Here is a 24,958-nt window from a genome sequence, read left to right as displayed (position 1 = left end):
GAATGACTAAAAGGTTAATTGGGACTAATAGGTTAGAGCACAAGAGAAGCTAAAGGCTATCTTAAAAAGGAAAATGGTGAGTCAAGTAAGTGTTGGTAGGTGAAAATAGTGAGCTCATTGTAGAAAACAAAGAAATTACACAGATGCAATCAAAAATATTTTGCCTGCTTCTTCACTATAGATGATACAAAAACGTACCAGTAATATCTGTAAATGCAGAAGCTGCAGGAATGAAGGAACGGAGTGAAACTACAAGGGAAATGGTACTGAGCAAATTGGTGGATGTACAGGTGGATAAGTCTCCAGGTCCTGATGAACCTTGTCCTGGGGCTTTTAGATAGGAGGAGAATGAGATAGTAGATGGGTTGGTGTTAATTTTCCTAGATTGGTAGATTCTGGAGAGATTCCTTAAAAGAGGAAGATGGCAGATAATACCGCCATACTCAAGAAGGAAGGGAGGCAGAAAACACATCAACACTACATTCAAGAAAACACACCACACCTTGACTTCCTCAGGAGGCTAAGGAAATTCAGCATGTCCATAATGATTCTTATCAGTTTTTATAGATGCACCATAGAAAGCAACCTATCCAGTTGCACAGCAGCTTAATATAACAACTGGTCTGCCCAAGCCCGCAAGAAATTGCAGCGAGTATTCGAAACACAGCCAAGCCCATCACAAAAACCAGCCTTCCATCGTTTGACTCTGTTTACACTTTATGCTGTCTCAGGAGAGCAGCCAACATAACCAAAGACCTCGTCCACCCCAGTTATACACTCTCTTCCACCGTCTTCCATCAGACAGAAGATACAAAAGTTTTAGAATATGTACCAACAGATTTAAGAACAGATTCTTCCCTGAAAATTTCAGACTTATGAATTGGTCCCAGATATTAGAGTTGATCTTTCACTGCACCTTCCCTGTAACTGTAACACTATATTCTACATTCTGTTCTGTTACCCTGATGTACTTATGATTTGTCTGGTTAGCACACAAAACAGTACTTTTCACTGCATCTCAGCATGCGACAATAATAAATTAAATCCAATCCCACAGCAAGCTTCAATTTAATTAGTTTAACACCCATGGTGGAGAATGTGTTAGAATTGATCATTAAGGAGATTACAACTGGGCACCTGGAAAAAATTCAAGATGGAACTAATGACATTTTTAAGGCAGAAATAGACAAATTTTTATTCGGCAAGGAATAAAAAGTTACTGAGCTCATGGAAAAGTCGACTGTAGAACATAACTAGATAAGCCATGATCTTACTGAGTGATGAGGCAGAGTTGAAGGGTCGAAGGGCATACTTCTGCTCCAATTCATATGGTCATTGACCCCACATTTCCACTCATTGGGACCCTTTCCATCTCACTATGGCTACACCCACAGATATTCATCAACATTCCCCACCCCAACACAGCCCTACCATTACCAGAATTTACTAAGTCTAGACAGAGGCACTTTATTTACATGGGCCGTTAAGTCCACTTTGGGCACCTTGTTGGTCCCTGGCTATTTCATTCCTCATGGGAATTCTGTCAGCAGCATACCTGCTTGTTACAGTGTGTGTGTTGCTCAGAATTGTCACTCTTCCCCTTCAGCAATCTGGGCAGCTTGTTTGGCCATTTGCTGGCTGCATGCCAGCTTGGGTCGCACGCATCCTTGCTAATTTTGACCCATTTCTTATTTGCTTAGTTTCTTTCAAAAGTGCGATAGTTGGGTCTGAACTGCCGTGGAATACCTGTGTTGTTCTATATTACCAACAAAGTATGGTGATTTGAGTCCTTGAAGAAGTAATGAAAGCCTTAGTTATGATATAAAGCTACACAAAAAAGAACCAAATGATTTACATCTGGAACCAATTGACAAATATGTATCTGTTAAGGATGAAAGTTCATTTTAATACCATACTCTTGAAATATAGAGATAAAAGAATAATTGTCAATTTTCATCTGTGTTGGTCCTGGCCTACCTACAGAGTGAAACAATTTGGATGCTCCAGTGATACTTTAAGTGATAGAATAGGATGTAACCACTGTATAGAGGGGTTAATAACTTTACTGCAATAACCATGAAGTTTTCTGGACCTGCAATATATATTTGGAAGATACAAGAATTCATTTATTTATCTTTCATTAGGCAGCAACACCTGAAGTAAAAAATATGTGGGTAAATGAAATACGGAAAGTCTTAACAAGTCAACTGGAAGCTCGTAGAGGTAAGGAATATATGTGTATCACTGGGAGTAAGTTACCTGTGTTAGCTGGTTGCTGGTATGTTTCTGTTTTCTAAAATGAAAAATGTAGGTGGTGTATTTAATGGCAACGTTTTTCCAGTTGGGAAAAATATGAGAAAATGTAGAAATTTAGAAAACTTAGCAGCACCATAATGGGAAATTATGATGCCTCTTGGACGGGATTCCATATTACTGTTGTATCGGAGGTAATGGGAACTGTGGATGCTGGAGAACCTGAGATAACAAAGTGTGGAGCTGGATGAACACAGCAGGACAAGCAGCATCTTAGGAGCACAAAAGCTGACGTTTCGGGCCTAGACCCTTCATCAGAAAAGGGTCTAGGCTCGAAACATAAGCTTTTGTGCTCCTAAGATGCTGCTTGGCCTGCTGTGTTCATCCAGCTCCACACTTTGTTATCTCCAAATTACTGTTGTCTGCTGGTACTGAGGAAATCTGAATTTCTTTTTTCATTTTTTGAATTAGACACACAAACCAAGGCGTGATGCAGTTTTCAACACTTTGACTGCCCTCTCTCGATGTGTGCTGTATTGGTGCGTTACCAGTAAGGTGTTGGGCATTGGGTTTAGAACTTGCAAGCAGATCGTTTTCTAACTACACTTGGGGTTATTAGATCAGTTAGCTGCAGTGACTAAAAGGAGACTGGCACAGGCAGAACAGGGTGGCCTTGACAGAGCTTGTATCAATGCAACCTGCTGATGCAATAACCTGTAGTTAGTTATTTACTAATTTATGGAGCATTTTATTTCTCTACTTGGTATATATAATGATATATGCATGATGTTAAATTCCAGTTGAAAGCTTGACTGATGGTGCATTTTTTTAAGTGAATGTCCACATCACAGAGTTAACATTGCTGTCAAGACTATCTCCTGAGACTCACAATGACAATTGTGTAATAAATTGAGTCCAAACTGACTCTAAAGTGAAGTAGGGTGATATTACCCGACTGGGAGTCTTGTTCCCCTGTTTCCCTAATGTCAGCTCATAGAATCACTACAGTGCAGAAAGAGGCCATTTGGCCCATGAAGTCTAGACTGCCCCTCCAAAAGCATCCCACCCTGTCCGATCCCCATAAGCCCACATGGGGTTTTTAACCAGGGCTAACCTGCAAATCACTGGGGGCTACTGGGCAATTTAGGACAAAAGTGTAACTAGGGAGAGAATAGGGCCCCTGAAAGATCAACAAGGCCGCCTATGTGTGGAACCGCAGGAGACGAGGGGAGACACTGAGTATTTGCATCAGCTTTTACTGTGGAGAAAGAAATGGAAGCTACAGAATTTGGGGAAATAAATAGCAACATCTTGAAAAATATCCATATTACAGAGGAGGAGGTGCTAGATGTCTTAAAATGCACAAAAGTGGATAAATCCCTGGAACCTGATCAGGTGTTCCCTAGAACTCTGTGGGAAGCAAGGGAAGTGATTTCTGGGCCCCTTGCTGAGATATTTCAATCATCAATAGCCACAGGTTAGGTGCCAGAAGACTGGAGGTTGGCTAATGTGGTGCCACAATTTAAGAAAGGTGGTGAGGAAAAGCCAGGGAGGTGTAGACCGGTGAGTCTGACATCGGTGGTGGGAAAGTTGTTGGAGGGACAGGATTTACATGTATTTGGAAAGGCAAGGACTAACTGGAGATTGTCAACATAGCTTTGTGTGTGGGAAGCTATGCCTCACTAACTTGATTGAGTTTTTTTGAGGTAATGAAGAGGATTGTTGAAGGCAGAATGGTGGATGTGATCAATGTGCACTTAGGCATTCAACAAGGTTCCTCAAGGTAGACTGTTTAAAAAGGTTTGATCGCACAGACCTTGGTCAGATGGGCCAGTGCGCTGAGGAGTGGCAAATATAAGTTAATTTAAATAAATGTGAAGTGCTGCATTTTGGAAAGGCAAATCAGGGCAGGGCTTATACGCTTAATGATAAGGTCCTGGGGAGTGATGCTGAACAAAGAGACCTTGGAGCGCAGGTTCATAGTTCTGTGAAAGTGGATTTACAGGTAAATAGGATAATGAAGAGGTGTTTGATACACTAGCCTTTATTGGTCAGTGCATTGAGTACAGGAGTTGGGAGGTCACATTGTGGCTGTACAGGACATTGATTAGGTCACTTTTGGAATACTGAACGCGATTCTGGTCTCCCTGCTGTAGGAAGGATGTTGAGAAACTAGAAAGGGTTCAGAAAAGATTTACGAGGATGTTGCCAGGGTGGGTTTGAAGTATAGGCAGAGGCTAAATAGGCATTGGGTATTTTCCCTGGAGCATCAGAGGCTGAGGTGTGGCCTTATAAAGATCTATAAAATCATGAGGGGCATAGATAGGGTAAACAGACAACGTCTTTTACCTGGAGTGGGGGAGTCCAAAACTAAAGGGCTTAGGTCGAAGGTGAGAGGGGAAAGATTTCAAAGGGACTTCAGGGGCAACTTTTTCACACAGAGGGAATGTGTGTATGGAATGAACTGCCAGAGGAGGTGATGGAGGCTGGTACAATTGTGACATTTAAAAGGCGCCTGGATGGGTATATGAATAGGGAGGATTTAGAGGGAAATGGGCCGAATGCTGGCCAACAGAACTAGGTTAATTTCGGATATCTGGTCGGCATGGGTGAGTTGGACCGAAGGGTCTGTTTCCATGCTGTGCAGCTCTATGACTGTACCTTAGCGTGGCTAATCCACCGAACCTGCACATCTGGAGTGTAGGAGGAAGGGAAAGTGGAGCACATGGAGGAAATCCACACAGACACGGGGAGAACGTGCAAAAGGGCTAGAATTGAGCCCAGGTTCCGGGTTCTGAGGCAATTTGAAGTCAGAACACTCACAGTCTGACTGTAGCTGTGTAAAGCTATTTAATACCATTGCTGCAGTTAGAGTAGGATGTAAAGGAATATTGTCACATGGATATTGGATGGAGAATTGGATATTTTCCTTTGACACCTCACATTAATCTCCAGGGCTGTGAATTCTGTAAATAGTTACTATTTATAATCTTTTTAGTTCCTGAAGTACATGAACCCAAAATTACGCTAATCCTATATTCCATTACTCGGGGTCAGGAATAGGATATTCAGCTCCATGAGTATGATGTACCATACAATAGATCGCGGTTGATCTGGTTGTGAGCTCAAGTCCATTTCCCTCTCTGTCCCCAGAACCCTTGAATCCCTTATTGATCAAACTCAGCCTAGAAGAAATTTAATGACAGCCTTCACTGCTTTCCAGAAAAAGGAAGTCCACAGATCACAAAATTCTGAGAGAAAAGAAAATCTGCTCATCTCAGACTTTTGTTCTTATTTGTATACCCTTATTCCAGAGGCTCACAAAGGTGGAATATCCTCTGCATCCACCTATTAAGTCCCCTGAGGATCTCACTACTCTTCATTAAGATCAGCTATCATTACTGTAGACTTCAGTGAGTATAGGGCCAACCTATTCCGCCGTTCTTCAAAAGATAATCACTTCATCCCAATCATGAGACAAGGAAGCCCTCTCCCAACTGCTTCTAGTGCTTTGTTAAATACGCAGACTACGTAGAACTCCAGATGCAGTCATGCCAAATTGTGTGCACCTACCATAAAACTTCTTTAATTTTATATTCTCCTTCCCTTGCAAGAAACGCCGATGTTCCATTTGCCTTCCCAATCAGCTGTAGCTGTAAACTGACTTTTTTGTGTGATGTATGTACCAGGGCACCCACCTTGCTTTGGATCATTGGGTTCTACAATCCAACTCCAATCAAATCATATAGTATGTATCTATTTTATAGTAATTGGAACCTGCTGGATTTCATTGACTGTGATACCCTTCATTGGGGTTGTTAACCCAGACCAATCAGGAAACATTACTGAAACATATAAACAGGAGTTTCAGAGAGTCTCTTGGCTTCAGGGACTGACTCTGAACTGGCCAGTCACAGCCAGTGTACTGTGCACGTGTGAATAAGGGGTGATTCAGCGACAGGGGTACTGACCTCTCTGCCGTTACTTCAATGGCAATGGGAGAAAGCAGTACGTGACTGAAGAACGTTTGCTTACGATAGTCATCCTTGAGTTGGGATAAGCATTTCTGGCATCATACCCTTATTTGGGAAGCTTGCCTTGTCCTATCCTGCTATCGAAGACTCGGCCCAGTATTAGGGAAGAATGCAAATATTTTCAGGGAAAATGATGTTGGGGAAGGTGAAAAGCAATCAGTAATCCTTCTCACTGCCTGTGGATCCGCAACATTTTTAGTTATTATGGGCTTAACTTTCCCAGAGGCTCCGAACACTAAAACCTTCCAAGAGTTGATGGATTTGGTTAAGTAATATTGCAACCCCAAGTCTCCTCCAATTGAGATGCTTTCAGTTTTATTTGGCTGCCACGGGAACCTGTATAGGGATCTGTGAAAAGTTTAAAATGACTGGAAGAGGTGTGTGATTTTGGGTTAACCCTGAATGAGCTGCTCAGGCACCATTTGGTATGTGGGATTAATGATGTAACTATGCAAAAGTACCATGTAGCTGAAACCCAGATGGACTTCGAACAGCCACTGCAACGGTGTTTGACATTGGAAAATGTAGTGAGTGGAGCTTGGGAACTGCAGGGCACCCCAATGGAAGTGGACACCCTCACCTGTCCAACTCTGCTTGGAGAACACTACTTGAGTATAGGCAATTATAGAGCCTCATGCAGGACATATCCTGTGCGGAGCGAGCCTAGGCCAGCCAATGGCAAAATCGTATGACAAAGCTGACCCTTGGCCAAGTGGCTCAAATGTTCTTCAGTATCTGGGCCGGCAAGCAATTATAGATGCTGCCGGTATGGGGTCTCGAAACAGTAAAGCAGTCCCACCAGCCTAGACCTGAGTAGGAGAACTCGTAGGCTGGTACCCAGGAGAGCCCTCGAAAGTTCACCGACATATGGCTTAGTAATGTCCAAATCAGAACCAGTTTAAAATTACTGTCTGGTTAAATGGTCACCCAGTTCTCATGGAGGTTGAAACTGGTGCAACTGTACCAGAGGATGTCCAACCTATCTTTAACAAGATTCACTCTACACTGCAATCTTTAAATTTGCACAAGACCTCAGACTGAGAGCTTACACTGGGGAGCTGTTACAATTTAAGGGAATGACTTTGGTTCCGATCTCCTATGAAGAGCAGTTAATGCAGTTACCAGTGATGATGGTAGTAAAAGGCTTGGGCCTAAGCCTACTGGGGAGGAATTGGTTGAGAAAGATTCACCTCGATTGGCTCAACATTTTTTGGTTTAGAAATTGGCTGTCTGAGTGAACTCCTAATTAAATGCCCCAGGAGTTGCTCAGGAAGGGTCGAGGGCTATTGACAGGACCCAAGGCCACCTTGTAAGTTGACCAGGAAGCAATTCTACATTTTTTGCAAGGCCCACCCAGTGCCTTATGCCTTGTTTGCAAAAGTGGAGGCAGAAATCAGGAGGCTGAAAAGCAAAAGAATCATCAAACCAATGCAGTTTGCAGAATGGCCCTGTATGGGTACAAGGTATGAGGTCAGGTCCTGTGACATACAAAGCTCAAGGAGGTGAGGCAGTCCTGAACCAACATGTTGATCACACAAAAGCTGTTACCTTACCAATGGAGCAGGGCCAGTGCATACCTGGCCCCTCAGAACAGCCTGAAGGCCTGTCAGGAAACCATGGGCTCTCCCTCTTCTGCCTGCACTGCAGAAATCTCGGAGTTTGAGATGGATGCAGCCTCGATACCATTGCCTCGGTATGAAGGGGAGGAAACTCTCCTGACACACTCTGGATGAAAGAGACAGGCTACAGTCTGGTTTATGCCGCCCATTTCTGAGTCTTGAGTCAGATTAAGCTGACCTGCGGCAATAGCTGCCAGAGACAGTCCAGGCCTACATCCCTGGGGCTGGGGGTTGTGTGGGTGTGGGTAGCAGTGGGGCTGTGATGTAGTCATTAGAACTAGGTGGATCTCATTGACTATGAGATCCTTGATTGGGGTTGTTAACCTGGTCCAAGCAGAAATCCTTTGGCTGACAGATATAAGCAGGGGATTCAAACAGTCTCCTGACTTCAGGGGCTGACTCTCAGCTGGCTGGTCACCGGGAGTGTACTGTCAACGTCTGAATAAATGGTGACTCTGTGATGGGGTACCGGCCTCTGTGCAGTTATTTCGTTATTCCTTCTGCCAAAATGTACAAGTTTCCATTTCCCTACATTAAGCACTGCCTGCTACTGTTTTCACCCACTTGCTTAATCCATCTGCATTCGCTTTGGCTGGCTCTTTACCTTTTTGCCAGTTTAATGTCCTACCAATGTTGGTGTCTTTGGCAAATGTAGCTATCATCTATTTAGACCCTTCATCCAGTCATTGTTGTAGTTTTTAATTAATTGAAGCCACATCACCGATTCTCCAGTGGTGACAGAATGCCAACCCCGTATTAATAGATAATAAAGTGTGAAGCTAGATGAACACAGCAGGCCAAGCAGCATCTCAGGAGCACAAAAGCTGACGTTTTGGGCCTAGACCCTTCATCAGAGAGGATGAAGGGTCTAGGCCCGAAACGTCAGCTTTTGTGCTCCTGAGATGCTGCTTGGCCTGCTGTGTTCATCAAGCTTCACACTTTATTATCTTGGATTCTCCAGCATCTGCAGTTCCCATTATCACTGATACATTTTTAAACATATTCTCTGCTTTCAGTTTTATTTTTTATTTAAATTGGTTCATAAAATTATTCCACACCTTTGGAGCATGTAGGACTTGAACCTAGGCCACAGTGTTCAGGGTTAGGGACACTACCACTGTACCACAACAGGGCCCCAAGTATACTGTATTTGATATTCCCAGGTGTATATCAAACCTGAGTCTGCTTAGCTTCTGAGATCAGATGAGATTCGGACTGTTTCAGACTGGTCTGGTTGTAGGCTCTGTTAGCTAGCCAGCAGTTTATCTGTGCTGAAATGTTACCCTCCTACACCATGTGCTCTTATCTTCTGTGGTAGTCTTTGATGTAGAATCTTAACAAATATGTTTTGGAAATCCAAACTATATTCATTATACTTACAGGTTCCCACTTATCCATCTTTCCTGTTAATTCCCCAAATAATTCCATTAAATTTCCCTTTCACAAAACCATGTTGATTCTACCTGATCCTGTTGTGATTTTCAAAGAATATCACAATAACCTCTTTAATAACAGAATCTTAACACTTTCCCACAAAAGATATCAAATCAATTGGCCTAAATTTTCCTGCTTTCTGTCTCCTTGCTTTGTTGAATGATGGTGTTCCACTAATTATTCCCACTCTCCTGAGATCCTTGTGGAATCTGAAGTAATTTTGGAAGATTATACCAATGTTTCCACTACTTCTTTGGCTGTTTCCTTCAGAGCCTGCTGTGTGTTAATAGTGGAGGGAGGAAATGTTGCTGGTGGTGATGTGATGCCAATCAAGTGAGCTGCTTTGTCTCGAGTGGTATTAAGCTTCTTGAGTGTTGTTGGAGTTGCAACTATTTAGGAAATTGGAGAGAATTCCAATATACTCCTGACTTGATTCTTGAAGATGGTGGATGGACACTGGGGAGAGAGGCAGTGAGTTACTCAGCACACAATTCCTCCTCTGGATTTGCTCTTGTAGCCACAGTATTTGTATGGCTGGTCCAGTCTGGTTTCTGATTTATGGTAACTCCCATGATTTTGATCCCTGGGCCTACTATCTCTCTAGCTTACTGTGTAATGCTGACGTGATGTTAAGTAATCTGAGTTGGGTGGGACAGTGGCTCAGTGGTTAGCACTGCTGCCTCACAGCACCAGGGACCCAAGTTTGATTGCACCTTTGGGTGACTGTCTGAGCGGAGTTTGCATATTATCCTTGTGCCTGTGTGGGTTTCCTCCAGGTGCTCTGCTTTCCTTCCACAGTCTAAAGATATGCAGGTTGGGGTGGATTGGCCATGCTAAATTGCCCCATAGTGTTCAGGGATGTGCAAGCTAAATGGATTAGCCATGGGAAATGCAGTATTACAGGGATGGGGTGGGTCTTGGTGGTATGCTCTTCAGAAAGTTGGGGAGGACTCTGGGCCAAAAGGCCTAATTTCATATTGTACGGATTCTGTGATGAATTCTTTGCTCCAACTGGTTACTTTTCTTTAAAAAATGCTATTCCATAACCACAACGTTGGTAAGAGTTTGATCTAAAAGAAGCAGCATCCTCTGAGAGTTTTCAGGGCTTACTCTCATGCAATGTGCTGTGCCATGTGCTTCTCATTAAGGCTGCACTGTGGAGAACTAGAGAATGCTTTATGACCTGTATCTATCCTTCAACAGGTATGAATGGGAGAAACAATCTTTATGCTGTCTGAATTCTGAGATCCCAATTACAGTTCTGTTATTCCTTTGGTTCAAATTGAGCTTAACAGGTGTTTTTTTTTGATAAGTTTCGATCTAGTACTTGTTGAAACTTGTGATGCTGACGATATACTGTGAAGTGCAATCTACTTTTATTTTCCAGTTTCCAATCAACAACAGAAGATAGAATCTACACCTGTGGCTCCTTTAGCTGTACCTGTTAATACCAGGCAAGTTGTCTTCATGTAACTTTAATGTTATGAATGTAGTCTGATGTTTATTGTTACGAAGTTAATGTAGTACTTGTGGATTAGAAGGTAGGGCGTTAGAATTTATTTGTAAAATGATAGGGGGAAGGGTGCGTGGTTCCTTTTTTAGAGGATGGTTTTTTAAGGCTTGGAAATTAAAAAGAAATGTCTTCAGGCAGCAGTAGATATACAGGGATTTCTTGAAATTTTAACATTGTATCAAAAGGCTATACTGTTAGCAGGCAATCCAGCATATTACCAAGATAACAGGTTTTTGAATTTAGCCAATTAATTTAAACCAGACCATAAGACCATAAGACATAGGAGTAGAGGTAAGGCCATTTGGCCCATCAAGTCCACTCCGCCATTTAAATCATGGCTGATGGGCATTTCAACTCTACTTCCCTGCATTCTCCCCATAGCCCTTGATTCCTTGTGAGATCAAGAATTTATCGATCTCTGCCTTGAAGGCATTTAACGTCCCTGCCTCCACTGCACTGCGTGGCAATGAATTCCACAGGCCCACCACACTCTGGCTGAAGAAATCTCTCCTCATTTCCATTTGAAATTTAACCCCTCTAATTCTAAGGCTGTGACCCTAGATACCGAAGTCCAATTAAATTTAAGTCTGATGGTTTGACAACCTTGGACCAATCCTATTGTAAGAAATTAAGAGGTCATCAAGTGTCTAAAAGAAGAGGGCATTTGAAATTCAGTGCGAGAGAAAACTGTCATCTTTAGGAGTACAGCTCTCAACAACCAGTAGCTATTGAGAAAGAGAAAATCACTATCTCTCACAAAAATCTCTAAGATCTCAGAGTAAGCACCATTTAATTAAGGTATTCCTAGCTAATATTCCTGGCACAACAATTCGATGGAGGAAGGCATTGCTGACTGAAGGACAGCAGAGAAGGCAAAGAACATTCTGGATGACTTATCCTGGCTGTAATTTTGAGAGATTAAGCTTTTTTTGTTATTAATTTGGCTTATATAAGTAGGACTAATATCTATTAGAACAGCATACCATTAGAAATTTTGTTTTATTTGGGAATATTTGGTAGTTAAGTGGGAATTGTTTGGTTTGTTAGTAGTTATGTTAATTTGTTAACTGTTAGAGTTAGATGAATAAATTATTTCTTTTTGATTATAAAGCGACAAGCAGAGATTTCTTTAGTTTAACCACTCCTTTAATGGATTACGAGGCGAGGCAAGTTTCCGAGTGTTTTTGGTTTTATAGGAGGGGTTCAACCACTCCTTTACAACATTGTATACAATCTTAAACTGATTTCCGGTGGAAAGTTTGAGCAACTGAGAAGTAAATCGCTTTCACTTATTTAATGTCATAACAATCTATCATTATTTTCTGCACACTTGAAAATTGCACGCATATCTATGGTTTAGGGTTAAATATGGAAACTTAATACACTCTCCGTATTGAAGCAGGCTGCAGTGCTTGCTTTGTGTCCCACTTGAAAAGAATGCAGGTCATAGAATTGGTTGTTTAGAGCTAAGGCTCTACAACAATTCAAAGTGTTTGGCATTAAATAAATGTTTTTGTATTTTGCAAGAACATCAGCTGTTTCATTTTGTAGCCATGCTTAGTATAGGTTGGAAAGTTGATGCGAATACCAGCTGACTTGCATGGGAAGAAGGTTCTGTTTCTGATGCAGACGAATTACATGTACTTATATTGACTGTGCTGGATTAATGCAATAGTTTTTTTGTTCATTTCTGTTTGGCATCATAATTGAATTTCTTTAAGTTTTCTGGCCTTTTTTTAGCTGGTGACAATACTTAATTGTAGCTATCCCTTTTTTTAACCTAATTACTATAATGTGTCAAAAACTAGTTGTATTTTGTACTTTAATCAGACTGATATGTGATACCTATCTCCTTATTGGCATTGTTTTATCCTTTCTTTTTATTTATTTTTCCCTGTATGTCAGCCCACTCTATATAACAACAGGACATTTCTATCTCTTGATTATATCTATCCTTCCAAGCCCGACCCAGCGGTGTGTCATAAACTCTGCACCCCAATAATTGGGTGTCATTTAAAAAGGAGGGATTATTAAAGTTGAGTAACAAGCTATTAGTTGGATATAATCTACTTGTGAACTACATCCTGTTTCAGAGACATTAATATTTTTACTGCTCTTTCCATTTTGCTTGTAATTTTTGTGCAATCTATCTTATTTTCATGCCAGTCCCTTGAGGAGCCCACAGAAGGTGAAAAGAGCTGAGATTGTGAGCCCAGAAAATCACAGCATTTTGGTGACCTCACCAAAGAGGCAAGAAAAAGTGAAAGGTAAGTTTGTTTTTTAAAATTCACTCATGGAATGTTGGTGCTGCTGGCTGGGCCACTCTAGTAGCTGTTGAGAAGGTAGTGGTGAGCTGCCGCCTGGGCTGCTGCAGTCTGTTTGGTATAGATAGACCCACAATGTTGTTAAAGAGGAGAAAGTTCCAAGATTTTAAACCCAGTGACATGGAAGGTACGGCAATTTGTTTTTTTCCAAGCCAGGATAAAAAGTGAATTGCAGTTCCCATGTATTGGCTGGCCTTGTCCTTCTAGATGGAATTGGTTATGGATTTGGAAGGTGTTTTCTTTAAGGGAGACCATGCGAATTTCTGCAGTTCATCTTCTGCAGTACACTGTGCTACTACTGAATACCTGTGGTGGAGGGACTGAATATTCAATCATGCAGACTGCTTTGTCCTGCATAGTTTCGAGCTTCTTGAGTGTTGTTGGAGCTGCACTTGTTTTCAGGCATGTGGGACTATCCCATCACACTCATGAGCCATGCCGTGTAAATGGTGAACAGGCTTTGGAAAGTCAGGAGATGAGTTACTTGCTTCAAGGTTCCTAGCCCCTGAACTGCTCTTGTAGCCACAACATTTATATGGCTAGCCCAGTTTAGTTTCTGATCAATGGTGATGACCAGACAGTGGGGGATCAGTTCAGTGATGGTTGTAATATTGAACGTTACAGGGTGACGGCTAGATCTTCTCTTGAGATAATCATTGCCTGGCACTTGTGTGCCTAGAATGTTGTCCAGGTCAGTGGTTGAGAAGTCGCAAATAGTACTGAATTTTGTTCAGTCATCAGTAAACATCTCCACTTCTGATATTATTCTGGTGGGAAGGTTGTCGATGAATCAGTTGAAGGTGGTTAGGCCAGGAACACGACCTTGACAAACTCCTGCAGAGATGTCCTGGAGGTGAGATGACTAATTTCCAAAAACCGCAACCATCTCCCTTTGTGCCAGGTGTGACTCCAACCAGTAGAGAATTTTTCCTCTGACTCCCGTTGATTGCTGTTTTGCTTGAAATGTTTGATGCTATACCTGATCAAATGTGAGCATGATATGTTAATCTCACTTTACCTTTGGACTTCCATCTCTCTTGTCCATGTTTGGGCCAAAACTGTAATAAGGTCAGTAGCTGAGTGACCCTGGCAGAAACCAAACAGAGCATCAGTGGGCAGCGCATTGCTATTCTAGTGCTCCTTAATAGCACTAATGATGTCACCTTCCAACACATTACTGATGATTGAGACTAGGCTGTTGGTCGTGCTTATAGTGCACAGTGAGGTGTGTGTGTGTATGAGAAGAGAGATGGTTATATACCGGTGTTGTAGCTGTACCGGAACAGCTTGGCTAGGCCACGGCAAGCCCTGGAGCACAAGTCTCCTGTACTGTTACCTTAGGCATAATAATCTTTGCTGTACCCAGTGCTTCCAACCATTTCCTTGTATCACATGGAGTGAGTTGAATTCACTGACAACTTGCACCTGTGATCCAGCTGACCTCCAGAGGAAGTCGAGATGGATAGTCTACTTCAGGCTAAAGATGGTTGCAAATGTTTCAGCATTATCGTTTGCATTTGTGTGCTGGGCTCCCCCATTATTAGGATGAGGCTGTTTGTGAAGTTTCCTCCTTTTAATGAGTTGTTTAATTGTCTGCCTGCAATAACGATTAGATTGGAGCTTAGATCTGATACGTTGGTTGTAGAAATGCTGAACTCTATCACTTGCTGCTTACGCTGTTTGGCATGCAAGTAGTCCTGTTTGGTAGCTTCACCAGGTTGAGACATCATTATTAAGTCTGCCTGGTACTGCTTCTGGCATGCCCTCCTGCAGTCTTCATTGAAACAGTGTTGATGCCCTGGTTTGCTGGTAGTGATAATGTGGCGGAATATGCTCTGTCATGAGGTTACAGATTGTGTTGCAGTACAACATTGCTGCTGCTGGTGGGCCACACAATCTCACAGATTCCCAGTCTTGTGCTGGATCTGTGTGAAGTCTGTTGCAGTTGGCGCAGTGAGAGTGCCACATGACATGTTAAAGGGTGCTCTCAACGTGAAGATGGTACTATAACTCCACAAAGACTGTCAGTGGTCACCCTTACTGATAGAACAAAGAATAAAATAGCACTGGAATAGGCCATTTGGCCCTCCAAGCCTGTGCCAATACATTTTTGCCCTTCAGTAAGTTTTCACTTACAGGATCCGAATCCCTTTATTCTCTTCTTATTCATGTATATGTTCTGGTGCTGCTTGAATGTTGCTATTGTGTCTGCTTCCACCTCCTCATCTGGCATTGCGTTCCAGGTGCACTCTGCCTCATGCGTCAGTTTTAAACTCCCCCCAACACCTTGACCCTGCATCTCCTAGTAATTGACCCCTCCAACCTGGGAAAAAAGCCTCATACTTTCCACACTATCCATACCATTCACAATCTTATTAACTTCTATCAGGTCACCCCTCAAACTTCTGCGTTCCAGTGAAAACGAACTCAGTCTGTTCAACCTTTCTTCATAGCTAAAATCCCTCATACCAGGCAACATCCTGGTAAACCTTTTCTGTACCCTCTCCAAAGCATCCACGTCCTTCTGGTTGTGTGGTGACCAGAACTGTATGCAGTATTCTGATTATGGCTAAACTAAAGCTCTATAAAGCTGCAGCATAACTTGCCTAAACTTATACCCAATGGCCCTCCCAATGAAGGGAAGCATGCCAGGAGCTTTTTTAACTACCTTATCTACCTGTGCTGCCACCTTCAGTGATCTGTGGACCTGCACACCCAGGTCCCTCTGCACATCAATACTCTGAGTTCAGTCATTCACTGTAAGATTCCACCTGTACTTGACCTTCCGTAGTGCATCACCTCACATTTGTCCTGATTAAACTCTATCTGCTATTTTTCTGCACGTGCCTCCAACTGATCTATAGCCTGCTGTATCTTCTGACAATCCATCTCCCTATCTGCAACTCCTCCAATCTTCTTATCCTTCCCAAACTTACTAATTAGATCAGCTGCATTTTCCTCCAAATCCATTTATGTAGATCACAAAGGACCCAGCACGGATCCCTGTGGAACATCACTGGTCACCGCCCTGCATTCCAAAAAGCATCCTTCCACCGCTACCCTCTGTCTCCTACGACTAATTGGTCAGATTGGTGAGGATTGAAGGCAAATATATTTTTTCCCTGTTGTCAGTTCCCTCATCACCTGCCGCCATCAATCTAGCAGCTATGTCCTTTCGGACTTGACCAGTTTGATCAGTGATGGTGCAGCCACTCTCGGTTTTAGATTTTGAAGTCCCCCATCCAGCGTATGTTCTGCTCTCTTGACTCTCTCCACGCTTTGTCCAAGTGTTGCCCAACATGTAAGAGTGCTGAGACAGCTGTAGGAGAGGTGGGTGTGGTAAGGCGCAGTACAACAGGTAGAGTCAGCAGGTTTACTTGCTCATGTTTGACCTGATGCCATGAGACATTCATGGGATTTGGTGTCAATGTGGAGGACTCATGGGGACAGCTCCCACCTGTCTGTATGTCACTGCGCTGCCACCCCTGCTCGGTCAGACCTGTTGGTGTAACAGCACGTATCCAGGGATGGTGATGGTGTTGTCGTTATCTCAGACTGTGTGTGTAAGGTATGATTCCATGAATGTGATTGCGTCAGGCTCTTGCTTGACCAGTCTGTGAGACAGCTCACCCAATTTTGGCACTAGTGCCTCCCAGATATTAGTAGTAAGGACGTTGCAGGGTCGAAAGGGCAGTTTTTGTCATTGTTACTTTCAGTGCCTTAGTTGTCAATATTTTTTTGTTCCTTTTCCCTTTCTAGTAGTTGAATCAACTGAATGGACTGTTTCAGAGGGCAGTTAAGAGTCAAATCATATTACTGTGGGTCTGGAGTCACATGTAGTACAGACCAGGTGGAGACAACAGTTTCAGAGATAGTAGGAACTGCAGATGCTGGAGAATCTGAGATAAGGTGTAGAGCTCGATGAACACAGCAGGCCAAGCAGCGTCAAAAGAGCAGGAAAGCTGACATTTCGGGCCTGGACCCTTCTTCAGAAATTGGGGAGGGGAAGGGGGTTCTGAAATAAATAGGGAGAGGGGGAGAGGCAGATCGAAGATGGATAAAGGAGTAGATAGGTGGAAAGGAGACAGACAGGTCAAAGAGGCGGGGATAGAGTCAGTAAAGGTGAGTGTAGGTGGGGAGTTAGGGAGGAGATAGATCAGCCCAGGGAGGACGGACAGGTCGGGGGGTGGGGGTGCAGGGATGAGATTAGTAGGTAGGTTGGGGTGGGACTTGAGGTAGGAGGAGGGAATAGGTGGGAGGAAGGACAGGTTAGGTAGGCGGGGACGAGCTGGGCTGGTTTTGGGATGTGGTGGGGGAGGGGAGATTTTGAAGCTGATGCATTCCACATATATACCATTGGGCTGCAGGGTTCCCAAGCAGAATATGAGGTGATGTTTCTGTAACGTTTGGGTGGCATTGTTGTGGCACAGCAGGAGGCCGAGGATGGACATGTTGTCTGAGGAATGGGAGGGGGAGTTGAAATGGTTCACGACTGGGAGGTGCAATTGTTTATTGCGACCCAAGCATAGGTGTTTTGCAAAGGTTCCCCAAGCCTCCCAATGTAGAGGAGGTCACCACGGGAACGGTGAATACAGTATACCACATTGGCAGATGTGCAGGTGAACATCTGCTTGATGTGGAAAGTCTTCTTGGGGTCTGGGATGGGGGTGAGGGAGGTGGTGTGGGGGCAGGTATAACATTTCCAGCGGACGAGGGGGATTCTCTTTTGGCAGTTATTGCGGGGCGGGGGTGTGAGGGATGAGTTGTGGGAAATGCAGGAGACTCCCCTGCCTCCTGCACCCCCCCCCCCCCATTTATTTCAGAACGCCCTTCCCCTCCCCCATTTCTGAAGAAGGGTCTAGGCCAGAAATGTCAGCCTGCCTGCTGTGTTCACCCAGCTCTACACCTTAGAGACAGGAGTTTCCTTTCCTAAAGGACAATTATGAACCAGATGAGTTTTTATGACAATTGACAATGGTCATGTTTAGACCTTTTTAATTCCAGATTATCTTTTAAAAAAATAAACTTCAAATTCCACCATCTGATATGGTGGGATTATTAGTCCAACAGCAATACCATTAGAGCAAGTCAGACTGTGGCTGGCTTAACATAAGTATCAGCTGCTGTACATGGAGACTTAGCTGGTGTCTTTCATTATATTTCAACCTGCTCTCGGGCATCATCTCAGGGAAACGGCTGAAGAGGAGTGCACCAATCAATGAGTGCTGCAGCATTTGTGCTCTATATTGCTGCTCCCTTTTGAGAATTGTCTGTCCTTTATTAAAGTTTTTTGAGAAGATTTGTGGCTCCGGTTGTGGACGAAGTTGTAGACTTGCTCGCCGGGTTTGGTTGCAGACATTTCATCACCTTGCCCAGGTAACATGGTCACGTGCCTCTGGTGAAGCGTTGGGTGTTCTGTCCCACTTGCTATTTATAAACCTTGGTTTGCTGGGGTATTTGGTATTACTTCCAGTTCTGTTTTTTTCAGTGGTTTGTATGTTGGGTCCAGTTTGATGTGTTTGTTGATGGAGTTCCAGTTGGAATGCCAGGCCTCCAGGAATTCCCTGGCGCGTCTCTTTATGGCTTGTCCAATTATGGATGTGTCGTCCCAGTTGAATTTGTGTCCTTTTTTGTCCCTGTGTACTGAGACCAATGAAAACTGGTCATGCCTCTTGGTGGCTACTTGGTGTTTGTGTATCCTTATTGTCAGTTTTCTTCCAGTTTGGCCTATGGAATGTTTCTCACAGTCTTTGCATGGCATTTTATATGTTATGTTAGTTTTATTGCTTGGGAGTTTGGGGTCCTTTACATTTGTCAATAGCAGTCGCAGGATGGTTGTTGGTTTGTGGTCTACCCTGATACCTAGCGGCCTGAGTAGTCTTGTGGTTATCTCTGATGTGTCCCTGATGTACTGTAGAGTAACCAGTGTGTCTGGCTGTATTGTGTCTTCTTATTGTGGTCTGTTGCTGAGATAATGGCAGACTCACATAACCGTCTCCACAAATATAAGCAGGAAATTTCAGGCCAAAATCTTTGTACTCCAACGCAACTGACTAGGAATCGGACAACCACATTGGAACAAGCCATCATCAAACAACAACAACAAAAGACCAGAACCAAGAAAAGAATACTTTTACAAGAAAAACTGTCCAAACTCACCCACAACAACACAGAAACATGGATGAAAAGCCTCTCAGACTGACCACTTACAGACATTGAGAAAACCACCCTAGTACACGGACTGAATTATAACTGCAGAGACACCAAAAAAGCGGACTTCTTGTCTACAATGGAATCGACACTAAAGAACAGTGGATGCGTGGAGGAAATACGACAGACCATCAGACAGATGATAGTCAGAACACTGAGCAGAAAAGTTGAGAGCAACACATTCAACACAGAAGAGATGGAAAGCCCTGGAAAGACTCAAGAATTACAGAAATATTGTAATCTTACTGGCAGACAAAGGACCCATGACAGTAACCCTTAATAGGGCCCAAAGACATTGAGAAACCAAAATCAACTAGCAGATACCAACAGATGACGATAGACCCAATACCACTACAGAACAGATTACAACAACCCAAAGAAATTATAGAACTCTGGAGATATCAGTAAGAAACACTACCAAAAAATGAAGCCTGAGGAATCCAACACACCCCACTTGTATGGATTCCATAAGGTACACAAGCCAGGGACCCCCCTTAGACCCACTGTCTCACAACCGTGCTCACAATATATAAACTAGCCAGAGAACTACAATGGAAACTGAACTACTTAGTTGACAAAACTATCCATTCCATCCACTCCTCCCAAGAATTCCTCAACATCATCAAGGACACCAGAATAAAAGAGGACCAGACAATGATACCCTTCAACGTAACAGTACTATTTACATCCATAACCATCAACCCAGCCAAAGAGATAATTGCTATACTGCTGAAAAAATCAGGAAGATGGGCATCCCACAACACCAACAACTTCAACAAGGACAGCGCCCTGAAACTGCTGGATCTGTGCCTCACAACCCACTTCACTTCCAACACCCATAAACTGAACAGCATCAGGACACTATTCAAATGAGCCACAATATACTGCAGTAACCTGGAATTGCGCCAAGTCAAAGAGGAACACTGATGCAGAGGTTTTACAAGGAATGGATATCCAAAATGTACAATCCGCCATTACCTCTGCAACACCAAGAAGCCAGGCACACTGGTCACTCTATAGTACATCAGAGAAATGTCAGAGGTGACCACTAGACTACTCAGACCCCTAGTTTTCAGAGTTGCCCACAAACCAACAACCACCCTGCAACAGCGACTGACGAACGTAAAGGATCCCAGACACCAATAAAACTCATGTAAGATACAAAATACCTTGCAAGGACTGAGAAACATTGCATAGGCCAAGCTGGAAGAAAACTGAAATTAAGGATACACAAGCACCGGCCAGTCGCCCAGAGACATGACCAATTCTCACTAGTCTCAATACACACGGACAAGCAAGGACATGAAATGGAGGACTGGACGCATCCATAATAGCAGAAGCCAAACAGAAACATGCCAGGGAATTTCTGGAGATCTGGCATTCCATCTGGAACTCCATCAACAAACACTTCGAACTGCACCCAATATACAAATCACTGAAAAACAGAATCGGAAGTGATGCTAACCACCCCAGCAAACTGAATCATATAAATAGCAAGTGAAACAGAACACCAGCACTTCACTGGAGAGACACTGACGATATGACCTAGCAGGGTGACAAACCGTCTGCAATCAAACACGTGGGCTTGGCGAGCAAGTCTACATCCTCAATTGTTTGTTCTATTGGAGGTGTCTTCCCCCATGAGGAAGTGGGGGGTGGGGTAGATGATCGGGGTAGATGCATCATTTTATCTAGCAATAGTGAGGGGTTTAAGAGGGAAGACAGTAATATCAGGCAAGCAGATAAAGGCAGTCCCCTGCCAACTGAACTTGCAAGGTCAGGATGTCGCACATGTGGATGTCAGAAGTCCAGTGAGTCTGGAAATAAAAGCAAGAAATAGGAGCTGTAGGAGACCATTCATCCCTTCGATCCTGCTCTGCCATTTTGCATCTCTCAAAGGAAGACATTTCTTTGTGAATTGCTATATTGGGAGTTGGCTTCTGATTACGCAAAAAGGCTATCCAGTGTCTGTGGCCCTGGGATCATTTTAGGTAGCATGTGAAGACCTTAGTAGAATCACCAAGCCTCCAGGCTGTAACCCCATGAGGTTCTCTCAATGCTATGTTTAGGTGTGTCCATGATGAACACATTGGTTTTACATGTCACATGTAGAAGGAGCCGGAGCGTTTGCAGTCCAGGCTGGATTTTCAAAGGGTCAAGAGGTAATTGTTTGTACCTATGCTGCAGTAAAAGCTTAATCAAAGTCCAAATTGCACTCAGTTATAATCACAGAAAACACACGTATATGTATATTATCTAGATAATAACCATGATACATACATTCTTAGGCTTTTGAGTTGCAAGAATATTCACTGGACCAGAACTTTTGGATGTTTTATACCAGGAAGGAGCCCATGGAAAGAGCCTGCGAAGGGGTATAATGATGGTTCTGGTGCATGCATGGCTCTATCAGCATCTGCTTTAGATCTTTGGACAGTTCAGGTGGTGCTTTGTAATGTGTACCCGTAAGAGTGTCTGTTATGGCCATTTGCTTGAGTATCTTACACAGCCTGGCCCATTAGAGAGGACAATGCCTGGCAGAGAAGCATTTGATGAATACAGTCCCAACCTCAAATACTGACTAATGAAGAGGAGTGTGAGCCACACCAGCCAGCTGTGTATTCCAGTGAACAGAAAGGTTTGGATGCCCAGGAGATCAGAAATTCTTGTATATGGAAAAGGTTTGAACACCAAATGGTTCTGAGCTCAAGACCTTACAATCATAGAATCCCTACAGTGTGGAAACAGGCCATTCAGTCCAACAAGTGCACACTGCTCCTCTGAAGAGCATCCCACCCTGACTCATTCCCCTACCCCTGCATTTCCCCATGCCTAGCCTCACCTAACCTAACTTAAACATCCCTGGACACCAAGGGCGATTTGAGCACAGCCAATCCATCTACCCTGCACATCTTTGGACTGTGGGAGGAAACCCACGTAGACACGGGGAGAATGTGCAAACTCCACACACAGTCACCTGAGGTTGGAATCGAACCTGGGTTCCTAGTTCTATGAGGCAGCAGTGCCACCCCAGAAATCTGAGCTTGTCCGGGATTTGAACCCAGGACCTGTCGCATGTTAACAACGTACAGTGCCCTAAGCGAGAATAATACCTCTGGACCAACGGGCCGTTCTTAGCCCTTAGTCACCTTCTCCTGTTATCCCCTTCTCAAGAGCAGCAGTCCCAAGTAATGATGATGTGTGGAACACAAAGACAAACACCTATGTAAGCAGCGAAGATATCCAATTCCAAACCATCACTGCATGTGCAGATGATATAGCCATGCAGCCTGAGCATCTTGTGAAAGTACAATTCTTAAGTGTTCAAAAAGTCACAAGTAAGAAAAGCACTAATGTGAATTTTTCTTGATTCTCTTTCCGATGTTGCAGCATTATGCTCCCTCCTTGCTGCCAGCTGGGCTAGAAACGGGCTCACGCTTCTGCAGTTCTCCTGGAATGGCTTTGGTAGCCATTCTGGAGTTGCCTGGGGCAGCAGGCCCTGCATGCTGTGAATCTGCTTTGCACTGGCAGGAGAGTCCTCTGTCAAGCCATGAATTCTGAAGGTAATTGCAGTGCTTATGGCGTGAATGGACACTCACCAGTGTGTGACTGTTATAGCTCCATAAACCACATGTTGCTGTCCATAGTCTGCTGCCTAATGGACAGCTCCTGGTGTGAACTGCTGGCTTGCAGCTAAGATCCACATTACCGTATTCATTCTCTAAGTGCGAGAGGCTGCTTCATGTCATTCTCTGATGACTGTTCTTGTCATCAGTGTACGACCTTACAGTCAACCGTACCTGCCTCAAAGTGTGCTGATGCGCAAGGATGTGATGGTGCATCCTCAGCAGATTCCATTTGCTCTCCAGAGGTTCGAATTGGTCCTGGAAGCTTTCGCATGCAGCTGTTGATGTTTTACTTATTGGGGGAGGGGGCCAGTGAGTGAAAGGAGACTGAGGGGAATCAACATCATTTGAGGAGAGTCAGCATGTGTGCTTCCTTAAAGCAAACATTGGAGCCACTGGGGGATGGTAACCGGTTTTTGATCCTTAAGTGTAGCAACTCACCTTCCTGCTGGAAATCTGCAAGCCTCCAAAGTAACAATCAATCAATGCTACTGTTCTATCAGCTTCACCAGCTGCCCCCCCCCCCCCCGCCCTCCACTAAAACAAAGTCCTTTAAGCACTACTTAATAGGATTTATAGAAATGTGGCCTTGGAATCTCACTACCTTCCTCTAATATCGCCTTGACCAATCATGTGGATCCAACTCCAGGACTCTCTGAGTTGGTGTCAGAGTAGCTAGGTTTGCAAGCCCACCTCTGGACTTGGTTCTCTCGCTCTCGCGCTCTCTCTCTCACCTCTTGCTCGCTCCCTCCCTCTCTCTCTTGTGCTGCACTTGCAGAATCATTACAATATCCTCCTTTGCTGCAATCAGGTTTTCAGCACGTACTTTGTCAGTGGCCAACATTTCTCAATGCTCCTGGCTACGTTACAGGTGTGGTTTAATCACAGTGCCCCGTCGCTACCCCTAACCACTTACCACCACCAAAATAGCCACCTCGAGTGGCATGCCTGCATCATGCTGCCTTACACATTCACACGCCACACAAGAGAATCCCATAGTTTTACCCCCCATTGCACCCTTCCATGTATCACCGACTCCAGAATGGTGACAAGTTGGTAAAACTGTTGCTCTAGTTTGGCTACTGTTCGGGGGAGGCGGGGACATCAACCTTTCCAAAGGATGTTCAACAGGGAAATGCAGAATAAATTTTCAAGAATTGTGATGGGGTCACAAACTTTAGGGAAGCTGTAATTATTTACCTCCGATGATAAATTTAAAACTGAGGGGCCAATTTTTGGATATCAGGCTTTTCCACCAGCAGGCAAGCTGATAACTGAGGACGCAGATTTAAAATAAATTGTAAAAAAAAGCCATTGGAGAGATGGAAATCTTTTTAAGGCGGGGAGCTATGGTTTGGATGCCTTAAAGTGCAATTAAGTACGTTCAACTGAAACTTTCAAAAAGGGCACCGGATAAATATTTGTGGGGAAGAGTTTTTGTGACTGTCGTGTGAGAGAAGGGGAGTGGCACTAATTAAATGGGTATTACAATGAACAGCATCATCATAATATGCTGAATAGCCCCTTGTTGTGCACTGGGATTGTATAATACTAGAGGAAAAAATAGGAATGGCCATTGCTAGTGGTACACACACTTACAATTACTTGATAAGGTCATAAATGTTTAAAGTCCTCTGTTAAATTAGATTTTTTTTCAGGTTGCACCTTTTAATATCTGTAATCGTATTATAACAATAATATTTTACATCGTGTTTTTACATCCTCTAGTCAGTAGGTGTATTTACATTGCAGGTTGGACCAAAGTGTCTCAGTCCCTTGACATTTCAGAAGAAAACAATGATGGATGGTCCAGTGCTGATGACCAGCTCAATTCATCCGATTGTGAAGAGGAAACTAGCAGAAAGTTGGTAGGTACAAGCTTCTTGCTGCAAATAGTGGTTGAGAAGCTTCCATTGAATGGACGTTTTTGATGTTTTTACATCCA

General features: G+C 43.6%; 1 protein-coding gene across 6 annotated transcripts in view; it reads left to right on the top strand.

Annotated features, from left to right (window-relative positions):
- The window catches only part of mcf2la (mcf.2 cell line derived transforming sequence-like a), a 187,699-nt gene that overhangs the window by 156,085 nt on the left and 6,656 nt on the right, over window positions 1-24,958 (top strand). For all 6 annotated transcript variants that reach the window (XM_059650444.1, XM_059650443.1, XM_048541031.2 and 3 more), the window contains 4 exons: window positions 2,145-2,223; window positions 10,728-10,794; window positions 13,020-13,120; window positions 24,766-24,881. In XM_059650444.1, the coding sequence (XP_059506427.1) occupies window positions 2,145-2,223; window positions 10,728-10,794; window positions 13,020-13,120; window positions 24,766-24,881 (363 nt within the window). The remainder of the gene's footprint in view (window positions 1-2,144; window positions 2,224-10,727; window positions 10,795-13,019; window positions 13,121-24,765; window positions 24,882-24,958) is intronic.

Source organism: Stegostoma tigrinum, chromosome 12, assembly GCF_030684315.1.
Source record: "Stegostoma tigrinum isolate sSteTig4 chromosome 12, sSteTig4.hap1, whole genome shotgun sequence".
NCBI lineage: Eukaryota > Metazoa > Chordata > Chondrichthyes > Orectolobiformes > Stegostomatidae > Stegostoma > Stegostoma tigrinum.
This window is presented reverse-complemented; position numbering and strand designations above follow the sequence as displayed.